This window comes from Corapipo altera, unplaced genomic scaffold (assembly GCF_003945725.1).
Source record: "Corapipo altera isolate COAL_440 unplaced genomic scaffold, ASM394572v1 359, whole genome shotgun sequence".
Classification (NCBI taxonomy): domain Eukaryota; kingdom Metazoa; phylum Chordata; class Aves; order Passeriformes; family Pipridae; genus Corapipo; species Corapipo altera.
Genome location: NW_020884948.1, coordinates 2,837,172 through 2,861,869, shown reverse-complemented (window position 1 = coordinate 2,861,869; position 24,698 = coordinate 2,837,172). Strand labels below are relative to the sequence as shown.

Below are 24,698 nucleotides of genomic sequence, written 5' to 3'. Positions count from 1 at the left end.
AATCCAGAAAGGTGTCAGAAAAAGGTTGGAGAGAGATGTCATTTTGTATTTGGAAAACAGACACATCAGTGGCCAAAGAAGTAAACTTTTATGTTATTTTGCAGATATGGATGTTAACAGGAGATAAACTGGAGACAGCAACTTGTATTGCGAAAAGTTCTCACTTAGTATCTAGAACTCAAGATATTCACATTTTCAGACCTGTAAGTATATAGTTCCAACTTTTTGGTGGTTCGTCAAAGGACAGGTAATAACAATATTGCTTTATTTGATCAGTGGTTGTCTGGTTGTTGAAAGTTGTTGGGTTATTGCACTGAATGTCATAATAACGGTCAAGAGGGTAGTACTTAGGTTGTTATTCAAGGCTGCAGAATTACAAAGCATTGCTTCAGTTTAAGGGTGCTTGTTTCTAGATTTGTTGATATCCTGCAGCCATGTTGATACATTTGTAGCCATCCATATTTGGGTTCAACATGCGTTTTACAGTCTTCACTTACACAATGGACATAGTAAGATACCTCTAAATAATGATGATGTGAGGTCTCTGTGAGATGCTGAGCCACTAAGAAAGAGTGTCCAGGCATTTAGGCTATCTAAATTACATCCTTGCTTATTCTAGGATTTTCATTATCAGAACTCTTTAGACTCAAGCAGAATTAATCCTGAATTAAACTGTCATGCCAACATCCTCTGTAAAGACTTAGTTCAAATTGGTATGAGAAAATTTGATTTTTTTTAATATCATTATATATATGTGCATTTTATTAACAGACTGTTTAAGTAATTGTTAGAAAAGTAAACTGAATCTTTTTCTGTACATTTTATTTGCATAACATCAACTCTACTGAAGCCAAACAAAAATAGATTTTTCAGACGCTGATTGATGCTGTGTGATCAGACATAATATGTCTGTGTTTGCTCTAAATGAACCACTTGCACCTACAGAAATAATTCTATGAATATAATTTACATGTAAATGTAGTTTTTTCTGAAGCATCAGAATGGCAAATTAGGCCCTGCAGACTACTATTTGCAATTAAATTATTAATGCTTCTGATAAAACTTTACATCAATTTTTGTTGACCTTTCCATGTTGTAACACCACAAATTAAGTCTTCCTGAACAAAATCTATTTAGTTGAGTCAGATTTTTATTTTCATTACCTCGACTGGTAATAAGAGATCAGCATAAAACTGTGTGAGAGTATGCAAAGTTTTAAATTAGTTACAAAATGAATTTATACAGGATTATTTCTGTGGCTGTATTTGTTGCAAAGAAATAACTACTAGATTAATGTAAGAAAATACCAAGCATTCTTAACACTTCTATTTTAGTTATAAATTAGAAATTAAAAAAATATTTGCTACTGGCTTCCCAAAAAGTTGCATTTTGTTTTAATGCTCTTCCTTTCTATTCTTAGGAATCTCAGCTTCCTCATTTTGTAATGAAATTACCTGATATATTGTTCTAGAGGTATTTACAAATGAAAAAAAGCATTCTGTTAGGTGAAATGTAGAACAGAGAGGGTAATTACTGCTCAGCAGTGTGTGCAAGTGCTGACATCTCTTAATCTCTGCAATGCAGAAAGATTATACTGGGCCAACACAATCCTAACAGCTGGCAGACAAATAGCTTTCTCTTTACATGTTTAATTGTGACAAAGAGGGAAAAAATTCTGAATTGCGGTATGTGTATAGGGTTTTCTGTTTGCAGGGGCTTTTTAATGTAATTCAGATTTTATGGGTAGTAGAGCCCATACGAAGGGAGAAGGGTCTTTGGAGTGCATCTGACTCCGGGTAGTAGTGGGCCAAAGACAAAACTTCACATTCAGTGTAATTAAGATTCATATATCTAAAAAGTTATTTAATCAAAGCGCTAATGGAGGCAAAATTAGAAGTACAATCAGAGCTAGTATTTTATTCTCTGCTTGAAACATTGTCTTGCATGGTAGCTCCAAAATACATTGATATTTACTGGAGAAAAAAAAACCAAAAGAAAACCAAACAAAAACAAAACAGAAAAGAAAGCAAGCAAACAAACAAAACAAAACACCCCAAATCTGCCAGCCTTGTCAAAATCTGGTTATAATTTAAATTTTTCATGTTCTGTGTTCTAGCTCAAAACCTTCCAAAACCGATTTGGTAACCTTTGACCATTTTTGTATTTCACAGCTGGGCCTTTCTGAAACAATAATTATGTAAACAAAAAAATCTGTGATCTAATTATTTTGTATCATACCACTTGATCTTCCCTGCATAGTCATGCAAAGGGATTAGTACTAATGAACATCTCTATTGAAATCTATCCCTCCTTACCCAAACTGAAGGAACAATTAATAGACATAACATGTTGTGTTATTCTAAGAACGTATTTTACTGGTTAAAAATTGAGATTTGCTTGGAATTTTTGTCCATTTTTCTCTAGCCCTGCCAGCATTGAAAGACTCAGGCCAGCTCAAAAATCAGAGATTTTAATGTCATTAATTTATTATTATTTTTAGCCCTTGTGAACTTCTTGTGGGGAAACAGTTAACCTGACTACATAGATTTTCCGTGTTTGAGGATTGCTTTTTCACTCCATAAGATCTGAGGCTTGTAGTAGCATCTCATGGATGTTGGACTTGCACTGGGATAAAACACTTGAACCAAGGCTATGAGTTCTCAAAGCCTGATTTGTTTAGTAAGGGTTTTTTTAAGAATATAACAAAATCTTTTAAAATGAGTGTTTTTTATTGAAGGTTACCACTCGAGGAGAGGCTCACTTAGAACTAAATGCCTTTAGGAGGAAGCATGACTGTGCCTTGGTGATATCTGGGGACTCACTTGAGGTAAGAACTTGGTTTCTGTCAGATTATGTTAATTTGTATACTTATGTTCAGAAAGTAAGGTGCTGGTGTCTTCATGCTTTTTTTCCAGTATTTGCGCATACTTTTAATATGTCTTTAGAGATACTTTTGTTTATCTCCGAATGCTGTTTAGAGGATATATGTTCTAGTTTGGCAAATGTTACTGGTTTTCTGGTCTCCTGTACAGTAACAGAATTAAATTTGTATGCAGTGTGCCTTAGTATTGTCTGTTCTCTTCACCTCAGAGTGTGTTGGCTCTCAAACTGACATTCTCTTTGATTTTAAAACTAATAAAGCCACTGCCAGTAGAATCTACCTTTTTTTTTTTCCCCCAACTGAATGTTGTGCAGGCAAAACTTCATAAAAAAACCCCTTTATACTATGTTTTTTGTGTTGGACTACATGTAGTAATATTTAATTGTAAATAAATGCAAGTGTCTTTTTTTCTTAGGTTTGTCTGAAGTATTATGAGCACGAATTTGTAGAGCTGTCTTGCCAGTGTCCTGCTGTGGTGTGCTGCCGTTGTTCTCCCACCCAAAAAGCTCATATTGTGAAACTGTTGCAGCACCACACTGGAAAACGCACGTGTGCAATAGGTAACTATCGACACAATCCTCGTAGCTAAAATCTGTAATAAATTTAAGCAGTAGATGGCACCATTGAGAAATAGTTGATATAAAACGAGACTTCTTTACCAACAGCCAGGTATTGTGTAGTTGTGGCACAAAAAACCATTCCATGAGAAAGGTGTGGTTATCTTCTCTATTCTGCAGGATAAGGTCTCGATTGCTAAAGTAATTAATCGTAAGGCATAGATTAATTGTAAGAATTTAAAGGTATGTAAGAGGTTTCTAAAATAATGTAAGACCAGGAGAGTAAAACCTCTGAAGAACTGAATATTGCAGTGACATTTTCCAGGTGATGGAGGAAATGATGTCAGCATGATCCAAGCAGCAGACTGTGGAATTGGAATTGAAGGCAAGGTAATATTAACAGTTTCACTGCCAAATGTGTGCCACATAGCAGTATAGTAACATATGATTAGAAGCTTTATTCTTAAACAGTATTGAATTGATCATTTCTAATTAAAGTATACTGTAAGATAAGAATGCTTAGTCTTTAGTATTTGCTTAGCTCCTGTGTTCTCTGCTTTATCTTTTTAAATACAAAAAGCAAGAAAAGCAGAAAACACAATAGTTATTTCTGTGTAGCATTTACCTGATAGAAGCAGGAGAGGCAATTAAACTTACTTGTTACTGACCCTGCATCTTAGAATATGCACAAAATTTGTTCTTTATTTTGTCTTATTGCAGGGATATTTTTCAAAGCAGGAGCAAACTTATCTTTTCAAATTAATTATTGCTTAGAATTTAGAAATTTGAAGTGCATCTTTTACACTGGGTTTCATATTTGGAATATTTTTTGTTTGTTCTAGGAGGGAAAACAAGCTTCCCTAGCAGCTGACTTTTCTATCACACAGTTTAAACACATAGGTAGGCTGCTGATGGTACACGGTCGAAACAGTTACAAAAGATCAGCAGCACTTGGTCAATTTGTCATGCACAGAGGCCTTATTATTTCAACTATGCAGGTATTTAAAACTTTGTTTTCTGAATAGTTAAAAACAGCGTCGGTCTTTGAAATGTCACAAAATCTTAATCAACCAATATTGGGGGTTTTTCTATATTATATTGTTTTGTATATAGAATTATATTAAATACATATAATTATCTGCTTTTTGTAGGCTGTATTTTCATCAGTCTTCTATTTTGCATCTGTTCCCTTGTACCAAGGATTCTTAATGGTAGGGTAAGTCAAAAGCAACAGTTGTGATATCTGGTAATAAATAGAGCAGACTAACTTGTTAAATAACATCATCCATTTATCATTGATATACTGCCAAAACCTGGAATGAGCCTACAAAAAAAGGTCAAAGTAGGTTGGATATGTACTATATGAGGGAGGAGTCATTATCAAATCTCTGGAGAGAGGTATCAGCATAGTCTTAGACAAATATAGAACCTTTTTCACATATGGGGTGAAAACAATAGGAAATCTCCCACAGCAGTTTCAGCTGTGACATGGATTGCTGTACAAACCTCAGTGAGACAGATTTTTCTGTTTAAAATGGAGCTGAAGCTACTATGAAATTTCCTCTGAGAGTGCAGTACCCAGGTCTGCCACATAGATTTCCTTTCAGGTGAATGTATGTAGGATTAGGAGCATCTTGGTCTTGTTGCAGAAGCTGGTTTGGCAATATGGTTTCCCAAGTCATACAGCTGAGAGGTATGCATATATTCAGGTTTGTCCCTGTTCTCTCTCCCTTCTGACTTAAGGGCTTTCTTTTATACGCCTTGTAAACAATAACAGCTTAAGTCAACAGTAACTTAGATCATAGTCAAATCATGGTCTGATTATACCAGACTTTGCAGAGGCAAGCAGTAGACCTCGCTAAAATATTTGTATATAGTTGTGCTAAGTTCCAGGAAAGTACATACAAAAGTATACATCTGACATGTGCATAATAAAATCCAAATACAGAGGTGTTAAAACTTTTATTCATCCACCTACCTTTACCATGATGTCCAGAATACAGTGGTTGTTTTTTCTTCAGTTTTCACGCGCCCATCTGTAGGTGAATTTAAATGTCCAGTCTTTGAACTAGTTGTCCGAAGTGCAAGTGCACAGGGAATATGGTAACAGGTGATAAGCTTGGGTGTTAGAAGAAAGAAATGTATTTGCTGGTTTTGAGTGTATAAAACCTCTGTAAAGTCTCACAACTGACAGCTCCCAGAAGCACAGAGCAGGCTGTGTGTGAAAGCTGTATTGGTAAGCTGCCTAAGTACTGGAAAAAAGAACCAGTTTAATTTCACTTACATAAAAAGAATAATTGAACTCAGCAAATCAGTTTAAAATTATATCATACAAAAGTGTTAATTTATGATCTTTCCTTTCACCTAGATATGCAACCATATATACTATGTTTCCAGTCTTCTCTCTAGTATTGGATCAGGATGTGAAACCAGAAATGGCATTGCTATATCCAGAACTTTATAAGGATCTCACAAAGGTATGAACATCCTCAGTGCTCAGATATGAACAACTGATGAAATCTCGATGTGCAAAACTGAGAATTCTTACAATCATTTTCTTAAGGTATTCCAAGCAAGACAGATTTCACAACTAATGCAGTGTTGTGTGTACTGTGAAAATAATCCATGGTACTAAATGTTCTAGTCAGTTTTATCATTACATTTGTTAAGTCACCAATGGTTGGACTGAAATAATTCAAATGTGAAGGTCTGTTGCTATATAACCTGCTTTCAGTCTGGCCCCAAAGTCCCTGATGTGGAGTTATTTATGCTTACATTTTCACAGCTCTTCTTTCCTTTTTAAGGAAATCCTCATAGATTAATTGATTTATTTTTTCTTTAACACCCAGAAATTACTACTGACCTCGGCAAAAACTGTCTTCCTTTAAATAATAGATATTAATGTCATGTTTCACAACACTGATATGTCTGAACTGCATCATCTGTAATCTACTGCTTTCTGTGTGTTTGCACGTATCTGCAAACAGTCAAGATTGTCAGCTAAAAAAGTTATGATCCAAGGCAGAAGCAGACAGTCTTTTTAGGGATAGTATATTCTTCAAAGATGTTTCTAAAAATTCAGAAGCAGATTATAGCTGAAGTGAGTCCAAACTTTTCAGTCTTTGTCTTTTAACTGTACTAAATTAAGTATTAACTATGTTAGTCTGGGATAATATTTTCTCATCTCTTGGAGATCGTGATTCTCTCTTTCTCCTCTTGAGAATCTTTAAAGTTTTTGAGATTGCAGCCCGTGATTAATCTCTAAGAAGCATGGCTTTCACCTGCTAAAGACAGTTGTAAGCTTGCCTGTGGAAACCTGTTGATGGAATGTAGAAGCATCTTATTTCCAAAAACAGAAGTTAACTTGTACTTGGAAAATGCCCAGGATGGGCAGATGAATAAACAGATGAGGGTTTTTTGTTTAAGCTTAAGTGACAATTCTCAGAGATGCTGAATCGCTGACTTTCCCAGCTGATGTTGTACATCTAGGAATAATTAGTAAGTAGAACACAAATAATTATCTTCAGGAGGAAAAAAAGATAATCTGGAGGAAGTGAAGGTTCAGTCCATTGTATGGGGCAGATGATGATCAGTGAATGATTATGGATGTGTAGTACAAAGAGTTACATGCTACGTTTGACTTCACTATTACAAGTTAATCTTATTGTGTTTATTAGAACAGTTTATGATCATGCTGCCTTAGTCATGACGCTGTGAAACCTACTTATTTCTGCACATCGCCTTTCAAATTAAGGACTCATAATGTTCTATCAATGCTACTGTTATTCGAACATATATTGACATGGACTATAATTTTATTCCTAGGAATTGGTTTATTTTCTTAGATATGCTAGTGATGAAAATTTTTAGATTTTTAGAAGAATAGAAGGTAATAGCATTAACACACTTGCTTCAGTGCAAGAAGAGAAAATTAGTGAGGTTCAGAGAGACAGGTGTAATCACGTACCCCAGAGGACACGATGACTCAGTATTACTGTTTCTGTGGCTTCTGTGGAGGTTAGGAAAGCTGATGAAATTTTGAAAGGAAGTACAAGTAAGTACTCTCTGCTTTGATCTGAAAGTGATTTACAGCCTGTTGTGCAGCATTCCATAGAAGCTCAGGAATGACCTACCCCTTCTAGATCCATAAAGGTGAATCAAAACTCAAGCTCATTCATATTTCACGAATCTTGCTAATTAGGAGCTGTGGTTGGAGGCAATGGTGGTGTCCAGTACTCAAAGGAAAATGAGTAGACACTCACAGGAGAAAAAAAATCTGATGTTTCTTTGTGTTGTGTTTTTTCCCATACATTCAGCCTGTCACTAACATTCAAGACTATATAGAGACCTATGAAAATATCCTTAGCACCTTGCCATGAACTCTTATCTATCCAAGAATCTGTTTTAGCCTCCACTGAAGTAATAGTCAGCTCATCACTTGCTACAGGAGTCAAGCACATTTCTTTGTAAAGTGCTGATTCTTGTCTGTTCTAGATTGATCACTTCTTTTGTGGCAAAATGGCTGCTTTGTTTGTCATTTTATTCTTTAAAATGTGTATCTTTCAACTCTGCAGTTCTAATATATTTCAACAGTACCATCGCAGAATGCAAGAGTTATGTCACATGTACAGCATTTATTCTTTGATTGTACATATGTTTTAATCTAAAATATTCACAATCACGAGAATATTTCAGATTTATTTGGTAATAGTTACTTGCTGAAAACTTGAAGGACTCATTCTGTGAATGCAAATGGGCAGTTTATGCCACATTTAAAAGTTACTAGTAACAGTTTATCTTGAGGATTGGGTCAGTAGGTACACAATGCTGTTGTTTTTCTGAAGACTGCATTTTACAAAACAGACACAAAAACATTTTAAAAAAAAAAGAGACTAATTTAACTATATTTATCCTTCTGAAAACCAGCCAGTGTATTGCAAGCTAAAATATCCCTTCTGTCTAAGGCCTTAGCTCTCTTAATCCCAAATTTAGACTTTGTGCAATTTCTATACAAGTTTGTAATGAAGAATCATAAAAACAGTTAGAAGCTTTGTAGCCTATATCACTTCAAATACTGCTTACTTTACTTATCAAATGTCTCTCTACTTAAGTATTAAAAATATATGATCTGAGTAGAATTACTTTTTTAAAGTCGTGTTTAACTGTCCTCTCATGTGTTTCCCTTAGGGAAGATCTTTGTCATTTAAGACCTTCCTCATCTGGGTTTTAATCAGTATTTACCAAGGTAGGAGAGAGTCCTGACTTTACTGAACTGAGAATTTTTTGTCTGCTATTAGCAATATTGTTTTTCAGCTGCAGGTTGAATTCCCAAAGCTTAACATTTCATCAACAGTTATATATATTGCTTTCTATTTATCTCGTAAATCGATATTCCTCTGGTGTGCCAGACCTATTCAAAACACAGCATGAATTGGTATTTTTATTGATGCATGTCACCTAAAAAAGGACATGTTTTTAATTAAATGCTAATCCAGAAAAATTTTAATGAGTGCTTATCACATTGCATGTATTTACACAGTAGTTTTCTTTCATGGAATGACAGAAGTACTATTGAAGAAATCTGAATTATGTAATCAGTTAAAAGTAATTACACTTTCAACAATATCTCATTTATTTGCAGCACTTGACAAAATGAGGTTAATTAACAGTTTATCAGATATATTGCACTAAAAGGTGTTTAATTTTCTAATAGTTTTATTTCTTTACGGCTTTACTTTGGTTGGTTTATTTCACATGCGCGAAGTACAGTAAATACCCCCCATTTCTTTTAGAAAGATCTATGTTGTTATCTTATTTAAAAAATTACTGGGCATATTTTCATAAGTAATCAAATGTTCAGTGTGCAGTTGTGAAAACTGGTACAGTGAAATTTTGTTGCAGAGCGTATTGTTAACTTTGTGTGCCTTTCCACCCTCCCTAGGTGGTATTCTGATGTATGGAGCCCTGCTGCTTTTTGAATCTGAATTTGTACATGTTGTTGCCATTTCCTTCACTGCCCTAATCCTGACTGAGCTCTTGATGGTTGCACTGACCATACGAACATGGCACTGGTTAATGGTGGTGGCTGAATTCCTCAGTCTTGGCTGCTATGTGGCCTCTCTTGCATTTCTAAATGAATATTTTGGTGAGTAATAATAGAAGTATTTGAGCAAAGAACCAGTTTATATTTTTAATATATTTTTCTCGTGTTTTTTTTCAGTTAAGAATAGATGATGTTTTGAAATCCAGCTTTCATTGTAAGAAATATGACCGAGTTTAAATTAGATCTAATTAATGTTGGGTTAAATTCTCTCTTACCCTTTTCTTCTAGAATTTGACAACCTCTATTCCTGTTAGTATTATTTATCTAGATGATGAACTTTACTCAAACCACTCGTGCCTTTTCCATCCTTGATCCAATATTGACAGTCCAAACTGCATACCTTAAATTGGCTTTGAGATTTGCACTACTGAATATATATATGATTATTTAAAAAAATCAAGATCTTTCACTGAATTGGTGCATTATTTTATATGCCAGACCAAGTGGACCTCATTAGATCTAACTGACAAGGTTAAAATAGCTGAAATATTGCTAGAGAGTGAGGCAACAGGCTACTAGGATAGATACCTTATATAAGAATCACTGTTTCATAATTATACTAAACTTATATTAAGCTTGCTTTAAGGTGTGGTATGCCGTACTGTGTCTTAAGGTTCTGATTGTTTATAGGTCACATGATAAAAGAACACATTTTAACTGCAAATCTTAACAGTCAAGGATCTGAGCAGCAAAATAATACATATTTCTTCTTGTATCAGCTTATCTTTTAGTAAAGACAACTGTCGCAGTGTGATTTTACAAATGTAATTTACAGCAATATATGTAACAACTTTAATTATACCTTGTGAGGAGCAGAATGCAGCTCCTTCTTCTCTATCACAGCAGAATTAAATGTTACATGGTAGTTTCCAGGAATCTCATAGTTCTGCTTTCACTCTCTCATGTCGCAGGTATTCAACATTAGTGTATGTACATTATATAATTATTTTTTAATCAGTAAATGCTTCACTGCCTGTCCTAGGTGTTCTGTTACTTCCTAGATTTCTCAGGAGTCAAATTTTAGTGAAGAAACAACCCCGCTGGGATTGGTACTTGTGTTGTACATTATTTCAGGTTTGCCAGAGTACCTTTTTATTTTCTCTGAGACTGATGCACAGACTCCTTAATAGAGATTATTGGGTTGATTTTTGAATCTCCACAGCCAGATTACAAATGAGAGGAACAAGCAAGAGCAGATACAGGTTCTCTCACTTGAGTCCAGACTTCCAGGAACTTCATAAGGCAGAACTTGCTGCTTCACCTTTGTAAGTCTGTAGTATTGGTGACAGCCAGTCCTTTCATCCTTTCTGGTGTTGTTCCATGAAAAACACCTTTAGATGGTGTTCACAGATGTGTAAAAGCTGCAGGAACTTTGTTTCTTGCAAACTTTTCCATAAAGTGAGTGTTTTTCTGTCCTCATGTATTTGCTGGACAAGCCCAAGCAACTGAGTCTATAAATATTTGCGTGGCTTCTTGCAGCCTGGGGATTTAACTTGTGTATTTTTTGTCATTAAGGATACTGAAAAGGGCTGCAATTTCATTGGATTCTGTGAAGACGTATTTCACTGTGTGTTATTCACCAGTTAATCTGAGGGAATGCCTTTTTGTTAGTCTCACTTCTGCTTGATGCTTTACTATTAATTAATCTGTCGCATTATAACTTGGGGGGAGGGAATCTTTTTTAGTGTATGTGATGTAGCATAAACCTAAGTGATGGTTTGCAGTTCAAGATATAGAAAACTTCCATGTATCAGGAAAAATGATCCAGACCAGTTTGACTTAACTGTTTCTTTCAGTGATGTTACTTATATGCATCATCTCCTCCCAAAGAAATTATATCATGACATGGCATTTAAATTAGAAAGGCAAAAATATTTGAGACTTTTCTACAGCTCTGACCCATGAAAGTAAATCTGTTTTTATGTTTCTGAGTTAATTGCACACGGTGGCTTTATTAGGCCTGTCTATGATATGTTACATAAGCTTTCAGTAGGTCTAAGCAGGCTTAAGCTAAAACTGTATAACAAGTTTATACATTGAAATTTAATAGGCAAAGTATTTTAATGAGTAAAGTTGGAGCAGTAAAGTATTTCTTTATTGCATTTTCTGAAGTGACTTTTAGTTCACATTAGAAGAGTTTTGATGGAGTTGTTTATACAATACATTATACCTTGAAGTCAAATGTAAGAGAAGTGCCAGTGTACTTATGATCTTAAAACATGACCAAATGTAAAATCTGTTTTCAAAATGTTTTGATTTAATTGCTGCTTAAAATATTCTGATTGACATGTGAGAGTCGATGCTATTCCAGTTAATTCTACTAACATCTTTTTATTTCCTTATTTGTGTACCAAAGCTGTTAGGGTTTTGGTTTTTTGCATAACCTTTGTATTTTCTGTAAATCTTTCATTTTCCCTCTTTGTGAAACAGGTATAGGCAGAGTGTCTTTTGGAGCTTTCTTAGGTAGGTGAAGTTTAACTTTTCTTGAAAATTTTTTTTAAATTTTTAAAAATTCATTAAAGACCAACAAATTATTTAATATACACATTTGTAAATAATGGAAAAAATAATAAAAAAATTTTGGGGGTTACCCGAGCTCTGGGATCTTCCCATGATAATTAAGTATGACCTGATTATCACAAATATGGCCAAAAGAATTCAGTAGCAAGTGCAGAGTTGTCACCATTCTTGTTGATGATATCTGTCATAAAAAATTAACTTTTCAGTGTGGCATGTAGCAATATCACTACAAATTTCCCTTGAAATTTTTGGGCTCTAATTTAATCTCTACAGTTTTAAGAATCATTCAGGCTAGTTGTTGTGACTCTTTCAGAGAAAAATAAACAATATGGAATAAAGGATCCAAACTGGTAGCAGAATTTGTGGCTGGGAACTTGTATTATAGGAGGTAAAAATCGTTCTTACTAGTAGAAAAATGAGCTGACTTAACTTTTTCTTGTGAGAGAGTATTGCTTTTGAGATTCCGTTTCCCCTAAAATTACTTGTGCTGCAAAGCACAGTTTTTTAAGCACCATAAAGGAACTCTGAAGTTCCTGTCTAGAGAAAATAGTTGGCAAAACCAAAATGTTGAGGTTAGCTTTCTCTTTCTGCTGCTTTGTTGCCCTTTATTTTTTTAATTTTGCTCAGTCTTGGACAATAGCATAAGCAAACAATTAGGAGAGTTTTATTGACTTTGCACTATAGAAGTTCCACTTCCCGTGTTACCAGCTCCCATTACTTATTTTCCCTTTTTATTTCTGCAGATGTTGCCTTTATCACAACTGTGACCTTCCTGTGGAAAGTGTCAGCAATCACTGTTGTAAGCTGTCTTCCACTTTACATTCTCAAGTACTTGAAGCGCAAGTTCTCTCCTCCAAGTTACTCCAAGCTTACCTCGTAAAAGTGATTATATTCCTATGGTTTTTCACTCACACCAGTCTGCAAATCACATATTCACTGTGCTTTAGAGTCTATGGATTTATGTTGGACTAAAGAAACTTCAAAAAAAGAAATTCAAAAATCAAAAGTGGTAGTGTGAATAGAGCACAAAAGGGAGGAAACATCTGACAGATACAATAACACAGAAGTACACTAACAAGACTATCAGAGATAAAATAATTTTTTTTTTTTACTTTCATTTGCTATAATTATTAAGTAAAACTGAGTTACCTTTGATTTGACAATGCTTCTGAACTTTTCATTGCTACTGTAAAGGATCTTTTGCTACTGTAAAGGATTTTTTTCCTATTGTATTTATCTTCTGCAAGTTAAATCAAAAGTTTTGTTATTTATTACATAAATTCCCTTCTTTAATTATTATATAACTTCCTAATTCAAGCCCTTTCCTTTAGTGTTTCTATATGGAAAAGGTCAATCATCCATACTTACTGTAACAAACCTAATACCTGTAAATGCCCGTGTCTGTATTAGCAGCTATTATTCCTCATCAGACATTGATTAATATGCACTATTTGAATTATGTACAGATGTCTGCATAGCACAGTCTTATTTTAGGAGCTGTTGTCTTATCCTGTACTCTCCATTTCTGGCACCAGTAAATTACAGATGTGTGATGTTGACAGCAGTTCTTTAAATGCACATTACAGCCAGGTTGCACAAAAGCTGTTTAAAATGATAAATTCTGTACATAATTCCACAGCACCTATTGATCTGTACAGATATCAAAGACATGGCTGCTTGGTAAATATGTTTTAAAATTCTTATTCATTTTTTATTTGTAAAACTGCAAATAGTGTCAAAGTACATTTCTATATATGAGAAGTCCAGTAAACCTTGTATTAGCTAATATGTTTAAATTGCCTTGTAATCTGTTTACTTAGGTTACTCAGGTAAAAGAAAATAAGAGAAACACGTGAACATTCTGGTAGAAAAATCTATCATCTTCCAGATTGTAAATGTTTTGTTTCTGTAACTTAGTTTGGGTGCAAAGTTGTCAAAAAAAAAAATCAAAACATTTTTGCTTTTTGTAAACTGTCAGAGTTGAGTATCTTGGCTGAGTTATGACACTTCAAAGCAGTTGATGATTTGTTCCAGAAACTCATATGCTTTGATGCAATCTGAAGGGTCCAAAAATTGCATACTGTACTGGCAAGTAGGATATGTTAATTTTCCATTGTGATAAAACTTTGCTTTCTCAAGAAGTACGTATAATGAATTTGGCATAGTCTGTTAATCAGTGGAAAGGAACAACAAAGCTATTCATGCTTTATTTATTAAATATTTATGTGTGTGTTTTTAAAACTGCTTAATATGGATGTCATTTTTGTGTTCGAATGTATGCCTTTACAACATAATTCCTATTTTAGTCTCTTATAACTTTGCCCTTATGCCATTATTATATTGGATGAGTAATATATAAGTGATAAATATAACTACTTCCTGGGAGAGCAGAAGAAACTGCTGCAGAGCTATTTGGACTCCACCCCACCCCATTAATTTTTATTTTGGAAATTTTTCTTACTTGCTGTTTATCTGCTTTCTTTTTTAATTTTCATTCTTCATTATAAAAGCAATAAAGCCTAATTTCTACCAAATATTAAGGGTATATGTGTTAAATAAACTACTGAAGTAGTGTTTCCTTTAATTACCCAACATCACAGACTAGTTTGCTCTATCCCTCTGTCACTTCTGTAAAACCCCCACAAGATGTCACTGTTCTTGCATACTTACAGAAGCCTTTCTGCATCATGTGTGGTTATGGCAAGATACTCCTGATTTTTATTTTTAGTTTAGTCCTGTGATATTTTTCGTGCTGATTTGCTTTAATATTATATTTTCATCAATAAGTGATAATTATTTTTAAACAATTAAGGAAAGTCATTAGTGTGCAGTTATTCTGAAACGTTGGTGGCATTTCTTCAGACCTTTTTTTCTTACACATTTTGAGCTTACAACCATATGCATAAGATTCAGGAGATAAGCAAAAGCACTTACAGTTGGTCGTCTTTCATCTATACTTCACATCTTTGACATTAGCAGACAATGAGAAAAATTGAAGTAGCATTGAAAGTGATGGTGTTACTGCAGTACAGCAGTATGAGGTACATTTGTATCCATGTGTACAGAATTTATAGCATATGTGTATTAAATCTCAACATTAAAACTGTAATGTTAGTGCGATAGCAAATGTATAGATTCTGCACACAGGTATAAGCCTTTCAAAGGTGGAGTCAGTTCTCTACAGTGCCTGCTTTCTTCGTATTTTTAATATACAGAAAAGGTCCAGTTTCAACTAGCCCTTTGTTTTGAAGACTGTGGAAGCCTGATTCAAGTGACTTACCTTGCTTTTGAGATTCAGCTTGGATCTGCAAGTTAGACCCAGAGTGACCTTTGGTTTTATTTAGTATTAAATAAATGTTTACTTTTGTGAGCTGCTATGTCAGATATGTTTTTCTGAAATGATAATCATGACTCTGAAAACATATTTGGAAAACAATTTCAGAACTGGTATAGGATGGAGGAGGTGTGAACAGGAAATATATCTTCACCAGAGTAACATTTGTAACAATACATGGGCCATGTTTAAGAAGCACATGAGCTAAACATCTGCTAGATTTCCAATGTAGTTTAGTGGAAGAACACCGGGAAACTGAGAGATCCTGCAGAAGAAGGTAATTGTATTGGTTTTTTTCTGACGCTATTCTTAATTTATGTGTTCATGTAACTGCTAGAAAACATTTTACTACACAAGGTATTAGTTTGCAAATGGAAGATAAATCCTTGCATACTTAACATTAAGTATGTAGCACTCTGTAGCAAGTGTTTTACAACAATGTTTTTATGTTCAAACTGAGCTTGCTGACAGATACCATCAGAATTCATCTGTGTGGTATCTTCTGTTTTCTTCCTAAACTTTCAGAGTGATTGACAGAAAATGTGCCATTGCTTTTGTATGTACACAGCAAGTATGTGTTACCTTGATGAGCAGCTTCAACTTGTCTTCCTACCCCCTGTCTGCAAGAGATCGTGAGTTTAAACTTCCTTCAGTCTCCTTTGAAAACATGTCTGCAAGAGAGAGAACCTTTTCAGACTGGACAAGAGTTCTGCAGGTATTTTAGCAAGGATGTTGATAGCCACATATGTAGTTAAAACAGCTTTAGTCATGAGGGTCAGCTTCTGTAGACAGTCAGGAGATGATTTCCATATATATTGCTCACTCTTGTGCCCATTTGTACATGTTAGAGAGTAGGCCTACGCGGTATAGTCTCCATACTTGTCTGCAACCTTATTTCTGGCTCAAGGCATTGAGACTACTTGGAGAAAGAACCAGCCTTAATTCTTCTGGTGAGCTAGGCAGTGCATTCCTGGGATCATCCTCCATCCGTAAACTGATGTGCACCTCCACCCTGCTCATACAGGGTACAGTGGAGGGTTCCTTCACCACTGGAGGTTGGAGCTGTTCAAACCTGAGCCGCTCTGGTTTGCATATTTACCATATGAGTGATTGTGAGTCAGGCCTGGGGAAGGGCTCACTGTATAAGTGGCAGGATAGACTTCCTTAGAGGCTTTGGAGATGTACTTTGGAGGTACACATCTTTGGAGATGTGTACCAAAGATACTCCGATGTGATCTCTTTTTCTGCTTTTGAACAGCTTTGTTTTCCTGGGTTTTATATTGGCAGGATAACATGAAAGAGGCTTGCATCTGTTTCACACTTGCATCCCTCCGTGTGCCCAGAGCTATTAATGTGGCTCCAACAACTCCTGCGGGGCAAAGGGATTTAGTGCAGAATATGTGGGCTCTGGATCACTTAAAAAGTGATAGCCAGAGGAGGAGAAGTGGCTGTTCAGGTCTTGCCACCAATGCAGAAACTGTTTTTGTAAGTCCTGCTTAACCCTGATACCCATTTGAATTTTAGCTTCCATGGAGTTTCTCCTTATTTTTGCTGGCTAGAAAGGAAAGAATTGGGCCAGCAGTCTCTTATAACACTTAATTGAATAACCTTTCTGTATCTAGGCTGTTATTATTATAACTCAATTGAAACTTGAAGGCAATCAAAAAGCCCTTCGATATGTTAGCCCCCTGTAGGGAGGAAAATCAGTACGAGTGAACAAAGACAACACGGATTGAACATTATATGTAAATAAACAGGAGGCACAATGTCTTTAACACTGTGTTAAAAAGCATTGGAATTTCTTTTGTAAACAAAACACACTTAAAGCGAGATACTTCCCAACAAGTATTAACTACCCAACAGATGCCCTCAGCAGGGTTCACAGCTATTATTGTGAGCGGGAGTTTGCTCAGCCAATTGCTGACAAAATCCGCCTCAAATAGGCAATTGCACTGAAAGACCTATTCACTACTTCATCGACCAAAACCATAGTTTTGATCAAAATATTTTACAGCAGAGGTGGTGAAAACTGAATGCCATGAACAGAATAATGAGAGAGCACTCTGCAGTGGAGCTGACAAATTCTGCTTTATTGTTCCATTCCTGACCGGTTTTTAGCAAAACTGCGGCCGAAATTTGTCCTTACTGTAGTCTCCTCCTGTCCTCCAGCATGCATTCCACTTGAAATTGTAATCGGCCATGGTAAACCTCTGAATTGCTCCAAAAAAATCAGGCTTGAGGAATACTTAGCCTTCTGCATTAGTGAACTAAGAGATTATCTGCTCTGAGGAGATACTGTGTTCTATAACTGTGATGTGTAAGTATTTATGTCCCTACCTTTATTCTTCTAGCAGTAAACTATCTATATTTCCTCTTCTCTTGACAAAACTGCCAAGAATAAAAAGAGCTTTGGTTATAATGTTCACGTAGCTTTAAGCAAGCAGTACACAAAATAGACCACTGTAATTCTTATTTGTAGGGTTACTTTCCATTGTTTCTCTATAACATAAACATCTAGTTTTTTCCATGGGGCCTCTGTGTTTTGCTGTATTTTGCTCCGAGTTCTAAGCATGAATTCGATTTTGCAAAGTAAACACACGTTATATGGAAGCAAATTATAGATAACTGCTTCAAAAGTCTGTTGAAAATTAATTCCTGGTTGGAATGCTGGGGGTTGTTAATGGATGAATAGACCTGTAAGGGGTAAGTGTGTATGTACATATGTTTTGTATTTATTGCAATCATCTATTGCCTATTTGAAGGAGAGATCTGGTAATTCTCAGTCAAGATATTCCCTTGGGGAAAAGCTCTTTGCTGCATGTGCTCAGTAGAGGAAGACGAGCTGTTGTTTCCCCTGCATGTAGTCTCTGGTTGCCGCCTTCTCTTGCCATCGAATTCCAAATTCATCTGCAGGAACACAGCTAGTTATGCACTTCCTCCCACAGCTTCTGCTTCTCAGACTACCTTTTCCATTCATCAGAATACTGACTCTTCCATGACAGTCACTTGAATATATATCTGTTGGTTATCTTGGTCTCAGCTGAATGGAGTTTATCCTAGCTGTAGGAGGTAATTTTTCGTGTGTCATGAGCAAGGTAGATGGCGCAGACCAGCCTTATGTAGTACATACCTACACCTATCCAAATGCAACTAAACCAGTTGCAGTCTGTCTGTGATTTAAAGACAAAACCAAAACAACAGCAAACCCACCACAACAAACCCAAGCATGTACAATTCTATCAAATTCTAGGAAGGAGGTGAAGGGAAACAAGATTTAATGACTTTGAAACCGTGGCTGTAGTGGTTTTGGCTTGCTGATAGTTACCTTTTTTGGCATTATCTTCATGTGAGAAGATAGTAAAATATTTCAAGTTACTAAATTATTAATCTGATTTTTTAAAATATCCTAACTGGAAGCCTTCACATTACTTTCCTACCTGTGCATGGCTAGTTGCAATTCCTTTTATATTATTTTTGGTATTATAATAGGAGAGTGAGAGTTGAAAGCAACATATGAAAATATCTGTACATTTGTTAAGAATTGGTTGTTATAGGAAAGGATGCTAAGATTTGAGAAGTAAGTATCTTGAAGTGTTTTAATCTTACAATTATTGTATGATTCTATGAAATAAAAGGTGAAAGGAAGAAATCTACTGCTCACGTTAACTTAGGTTTTAGATGTCCTTAACTTGTGCAGAGTTCAGAGCAAAAACAATTAAAATACACCTACATGGCAAACCTTACCAAAAAAAAAAAAAAAATTCTATAACATTTTAAGAAAATAAGCCTTTTAAGATGACTGTGAGGCTCACACCTGAATGTCTGGAACTGGAGCGAAATCACATTTTGAACAACCCATCGAGCCTCAAAGAAGCAATTTCAGACAGTCAGAAGGCTATGCATTTCTTCCCAGCTCTTCTATTCAGGTCTGGCCCTGCTTACTAGAAAAGATTTTTCCTGAACAGGAGTGACCAGGATGGGCTGTTGCATTGCACTTGCGTTGTTGCATTATCCTGAGAATGGCAGCCGTGAAAAGGTGCCTTTGTTCTTTGGTCCAGCTGTGCCCACTGGAATGTTGGGAGACACGGGTGTAAGTAGTCCCCAGCCTGAGCAGTTGTCTGGTCATTGAAGCCATCAGCTTCTGTGTAAACTTGTTTGTAGTACTGGAAGGGCAACAGGGCAGAGAAAAATAAGCACTCTTTGTACAACCCGAAGCAAATTTGGGAGGAGTGGGAAAAAAGCCAAGCTGCTAGTCACATAACCACACTACCAGCTTACTATCTGTCCAAATGCAATTACTTGGAGATGGCAGGTGAGGCGGGAGAACAAGGTTATAGCTCAGCTGTAATGCAGAGCCAGCCAGAGTCACTGATCTGGTGCTCAACAGCGCAGGAGTCTGTCTTCTTGACATGCAGGTAACTCACTCTGCCAGTTCAGACATATCATCACTGTGAGTGATGGAGTTCACTGCTGGAGAATCAGGGAAAGGCTTCTTAAAGCAAAGCTGGCCCTACAGGCAGCTACCTTGGGACAGGGCAGCAGAGATGTCCGAAACTGCAGAACTTCACATGTTCTGGTCAGACACAGGAAATGCCTTCAGAGGCAGAAGGCTGGGGGAGAAAATGAAAACACGTGGGGAAACTTTATTTGGCCCGAGGCCCAACAAAAATGTTCTCTCGGCCCCTCACCCTGTACTACATTGTCTAGTGTGATGAAACATCCAGGCTGTGCCATGCTGTGGGATCAGGGCAGCCTCTGCAACTTCCACCTGCGGTTCACTAGCCTGGCGGGAAAGGGTGTAGGTGTTAAATTCTTGCTCTTTTTGTTTTACCCTGTACACAGCTCCACTGCAACCTGGTGCCATGGTGTGCAGAAGGAGTTAATGGCTCCCAGTCCATGGGGCGAAAATCAGAACACAGCTATCTTGAAGGAGCCCTAAGCCAAGTCTGTGGGGTTGTCTGTGCCACCCAATGCTTGGCGTGGAGGTACAACCCCTAAGCACAAAGTGCTGCTGTGACCCTGTGCTCATAGCAAGCCAGTTGGCATCACCCCGGGAACATCAGGAGGTCTCCCTCATGAGCTGGTCTTCATGCAAACCATCTTGTTTGTGTTTTGAGCATCTGATTGGCCATGTCATTGCCCTAGCTATTCATCAGCACCTGCCATTCCTGCTTGTGGTGTTCTTCTCTGAGTAACCTGGGCGTCTGGGGCCTCTTTGAAATTGCAGCCTGCCAATCTTGTAGCTGTTGACTCAAGCATAGTCACATCTGCGTGTGGGTCAGGGCTGGTGACTACAGTCAAGACTTCATTTATTTGTGTTGTATTTATTTTTAAAGATGGGACACAAATTCCATGAGAGAGACTCATCTGGTGATCATGTGAAGAGAGTGACCAAGCAGCTTCTCATGACTGAGCTGCTTTCAGGCAAGCTGAATTCAGCATATGCCCTGCCAGTTCAGCTAAGGGAGAAATTTTGGAAGGAAGACACCCTCCAGCGACTAAAGGAAAACATGAAAAACAAAGACCTCTCTGGAGTCTTTCTTGTTACCTGCCAGTCCTGTTTGAGTCGCAGACATCTCCAAGCTCCTCTACTTTGCATCCCTCCTTTTCTGGTTTGATACTCTTCCAAGACATAAAAAATACAGGAACTTTATCTTGTTTTAGGAAAGAAAAAACGGGAGCTGCCTGCAAGTCTAGAATACAGCAGTTAGTCAGCTTCATATTGCACAAATTTCAATGAGAATATCAAAATTTGAGGCAGGAACTTGAGACATGAGGCGAGTGAAGGGGGAAGACTAATAATTTCCATCGTTTTGCCCATACAAAAGCTTCTGTTCCCAGTTGGAGGCAGCCTTCCCCAGGAGTGACTGGTTATTTTAAATGCTACTATTTTTAAGTAGGAGCCCGGTTTCCAAAACATGCTAAATATTCACTGTAGAAGCCTTCAGTCTCTTGATAAATCTCAAACTGGGCGAACAAAATGATCGGTTGGAAGGGAATAAAAGCATAGTACAGGAGCACCAAATAGATAATTGTTATTGATATCACATTATGGACCTGGAACAGGATGCTGGAGATGATGATGCAGATTATTCAGAGAAAGAGCCCCTTTACCCATTAATTAAGAGACTGACAAGGGAAAAGGTTTTGCCATCACTGAGAACGCATGCAACTGAGGAAATATGACAATAATAGTGAGGTAGGGCTAGAACCAATCTGTGAGGAGGAAGGTCCTAGGATCTTCCAGACATTACTTGGGAGGAAAGAAATGGTACCTTTTTCTTAGAAGGAGGCAGAATTTTCATCAAGGTGGTAAATTTGCTAACTTAAAATCTTGGGCATATGGGGGCTTGATAGTGTAATTTACACAAAGTATGAATGAAGGACTTCTTTTAACCTGAGACTTGATCATCCTCCTTGTTGGAGTGGCACCTCACCTTAGGGACTGCTTCACTTGTGTTTGTATTTTTTTTCATGAAAATACAGTGTGAATTTTTGCTATATTTAGGAGTGATCACTCTAGAAATTAGTCCCTTAACTGTGGTGTAATTCCAGTTTTCTTCTCATCCTCCAGATTACTGCGATCTTACACAAATATGTGCACTTTTGAGTGTGGGAAAGACATCCACAGGGTCTTCTGTACTGCCCAAAGCTCTGACTTGGTACTGTGACTTGGTACAGGTTTGAGCAGGTCCCATCCTGCTCTGCCCCCTTCCATTGCCCTGTGAGTTCCCCTGCCGGAGCCTGATGATCAGCTCTTCTTTGTGACTGTCTCCCAGCACAGGAACTGTTCTAACACTTCTTGTTATTCCCATCGATGGAAAGCACAGTCACGTTGTCGGAAGTGACTGGAGTGGAGCTTTAGCAATAGAACTGAGGCTTCTTAGCACAGCACTATGACTGAAATAGCTGTAAACTGGTGCTAGGGAGTCGAAGGCTGAGAGAGAGAACATCTGTATAACTCTCCATGCCATCTCCAACACTGTTTCACAGCCACCAACCGCTTTAACCCAGTGAGAAGCAGCCCCTGCATTCTTTCCCTTCTAGTCAGTATCTGTGCTTTCCAAAAAATGGTCTCGGGTTTCATTTGAATGACTGATGCATTTAAGTAGATGAGAGTCAATATCAATAAATGCGGGGGGTTTGCTTTACTATTTTATTTCTAAGGGAAAGTTTCTGGTGAAAGCTGGTGTTTTTACAAAAGCCAGAAGGGGGCGTTAGAAGCCAATAAATAAGTAAAATCCCACATCCACGGTCATAATAACCAGGAAGACATACCCGTCTTTTAAGATACACTGTACCCGTTTTCTAAAATTGTGTTTCCATAGTACAGGAAAGAAAAGCCTCATGAATGGTTTAGTCTTAAATCTTATAGAAAGGATTTTTTTCCAGTTCAGTCATTGTCAAACACCATCACCCCATGTCCTGCTGCTGGGAATGCAGTCTCCACTTGGCAGGCTAATTTATTTATCAGTGCAGTAGTTGAAAGGTGGAGGGGTTTCTGACAGCAGTTCATCTAGGCTGGCTTCAAACCAAAGTCTTGGGAATCCCAGCCTTCACTCTCTGAGGCAAGTTTGTGTTTTTTATTGAACTTTTAATTGTGTGAAGGGAGGAGAAAACACCCTTAAGAGAAAACTACCCCAAGTAGTGTTTACTGTGATATCCTCACGATGGTGGAGGCAGCTGGGTCAGGACAGATTTCATATCAAGGCCCTTGTTAACCACTTTTTGCCACATTTGCTGACCACTAGTGCCAACTATCAGAAGCAACATGTTCCCATGCTCCAAGTAGAACAGGATGTTTCATCTCAGCAGTTTCTGAATCAACAAAGTCCATAGGACTGCTCTGCCAGACCCAGTGTTATGGTTGGGTCTCTGCACCAACATCCTGGCAGCCCTTCCCTTGCCTTCTTCTGCCCCACTCCAGACCTTCCTTCACACCAACATTCTGGAAAGACCCTTATCGCTCAGCTGGGAGCTCGTGCTTTGGCCCCTCCATAGTTATCCCAAATTGATCTCTTGCTCCCCTGCCTTTACCCTCCTCTGATCTGCCACTGATACCAGCCTTAAACCCTCTTAATCCAAGCCAGTCACAGGATCTAAGAGGTCTTTTACTGGGCTTTGTACCCAGGGAGCAGTCACCCTTCAAATCCCTGCTCCAGACAAAGTTTTACTCTGAGGTCACCAAGTCCAGCTAACCATGAATAAAGGGGATAGTTGTGTGTGTATATGCCCATGCAGGCACAATTTCTGAGATCTCTTTCTGCCTAATCCTGTGGGTCATTCTATACCTCTTTGCATTCAGGTAACAGTGACAGCACCCAGACAAGATGCTCCAGAACTCCATGCAGTGCTGGACCTCTGCAGCCCAGTGACAAGTGAAGGAGCTTTCCAGGAGGAGAAAGAGAGGCTGTGTGTGGGTGGAAATGGCCTTTCTTTGTCCTGCTAAAGGTTGCTGGCTGCTTCTGTGAAATTGGTCTGCATCCACTTATTGGAGTGCAGCCAACAAAACTTGGAGCCAAATCCCAGACTTCCAGACTTGACAGCTTTGACTCATGTAACTTGAGAAACACCGAGAGAAATATTGCATTGTGGCACAGCCCTTGTGGACTGCTCAGTGCATCAGTGCTGGGCAGCAAGCAGGCAGCAGCCCTTCAGCAGTAAATGCAAGTAGTTTTCACCTCAAAGACTCACCTCTAGTGAAGGGTTCTTCAGCTGAAGTTCCAAAGTGTTCCATGAACCAGTTTTCAGCCCTTTTCTTCAGTTTGTCTTTTCACACCTGCCTTCCTCAGAATAAGCTTGGTGGATAGATCCAGTCTGCACTGATCAGTCGAGGATGTTGTTCTGCCATGGCTCTACCTCTTAGCTTAACAAAGGCATTACTGTCTGCACAGATCTGCCCATGCAGTTTTCCCTTGCACCACATGCACCTCTGTGAGCAGCCTCCTTCTCATATACCACAGTTAAGAGGCTTCTTTAATTTCATAATTTACTTATTGTGCTTAAAAGCAACCTGAAAATAAATTTAATTGGACTCTTGAGAGGAAGAGAGTAGGGAGAAGAAAGTCCTGGAAGCAAAGGAGAGGAAGAAATTAATTTGTATCATCTTCATGGGTTTCTATAAATGTTCGAGGCTTGCATTTGATCTATCTGCATTAACTTGAGGTGGAAGAGTCTGTTGATGCAGACCCAGTGCTGGGTGTTTGAAGGTTTCATACTGCTTGTGGTTTCACTGTTGTGCTGGAACACAGTTTAGAGCAGAGGAATCATGAGGTACTTTTCAGCATTTTTGTTAGCAGTGAG

At 37.5% G+C, this 24,698-nt stretch overlaps 2 protein-coding genes across 5 annotated transcripts in view; both read left to right on the top strand.

The window, feature by feature from the left end:
- The window catches only part of ATP9B (ATPase phospholipid transporting 9B (putative)), a 157,477-nt gene extending 142,046 nt beyond the window's left edge, over positions 1 to 15,431 (top strand). Inside the window, exons 20-31 of one of the 4 annotated variants that reach the window (XM_027662749.1) lie at positions 105 to 203; positions 2,738 to 2,827; positions 3,297 to 3,441; positions 3,764 to 3,828; positions 4,281 to 4,436; positions 4,590 to 4,654; positions 5,807 to 5,915; positions 8,626 to 8,683; positions 9,380 to 9,583; positions 10,704 to 10,806; positions 11,972 to 12,004; positions 12,805 to 15,431. In XM_027662749.1, the coding sequence (XP_027518550.1) occupies positions 105 to 203; positions 2,738 to 2,827; positions 3,297 to 3,441; positions 3,764 to 3,828; positions 4,281 to 4,436; positions 4,590 to 4,654; positions 5,807 to 5,915; positions 8,626 to 8,683; positions 9,380 to 9,583; positions 10,704 to 10,806; positions 11,972 to 12,004; positions 12,805 to 13,033 (1,356 nt within the window). In that variant the 3' untranslated portion in view covers positions 13,034 to 15,431. The remainder of the gene's footprint in view (positions 1 to 104; positions 204 to 2,737; positions 2,828 to 3,296; positions 3,442 to 3,763; positions 3,829 to 4,280; positions 4,437 to 4,589; positions 4,655 to 5,806; positions 5,916 to 8,625; positions 8,684 to 9,379; positions 9,584 to 10,703; positions 10,807 to 11,971; positions 12,005 to 12,804) is intronic. The other 3 variants (XM_027662750.1, XM_027662751.1, XM_027662752.1) reach the window with 3 other exon arrangements.
- A 673-nt stretch (positions 15,432 to 16,104) lies between these two features.
- The window catches only part of NFATC1 (nuclear factor of activated T cells 1), a 128,710-nt gene continuing 120,116 nt past the window's right edge, over positions 16,105 to 24,698 (top strand). The window contains exon 1 of the mRNA XM_027662755.1: positions 16,105 to 16,110. The gene's annotated coding sequence lies outside the window, so the exon portion shown is untranslated. The remainder of the gene's footprint in view (positions 16,111 to 24,698) is intronic.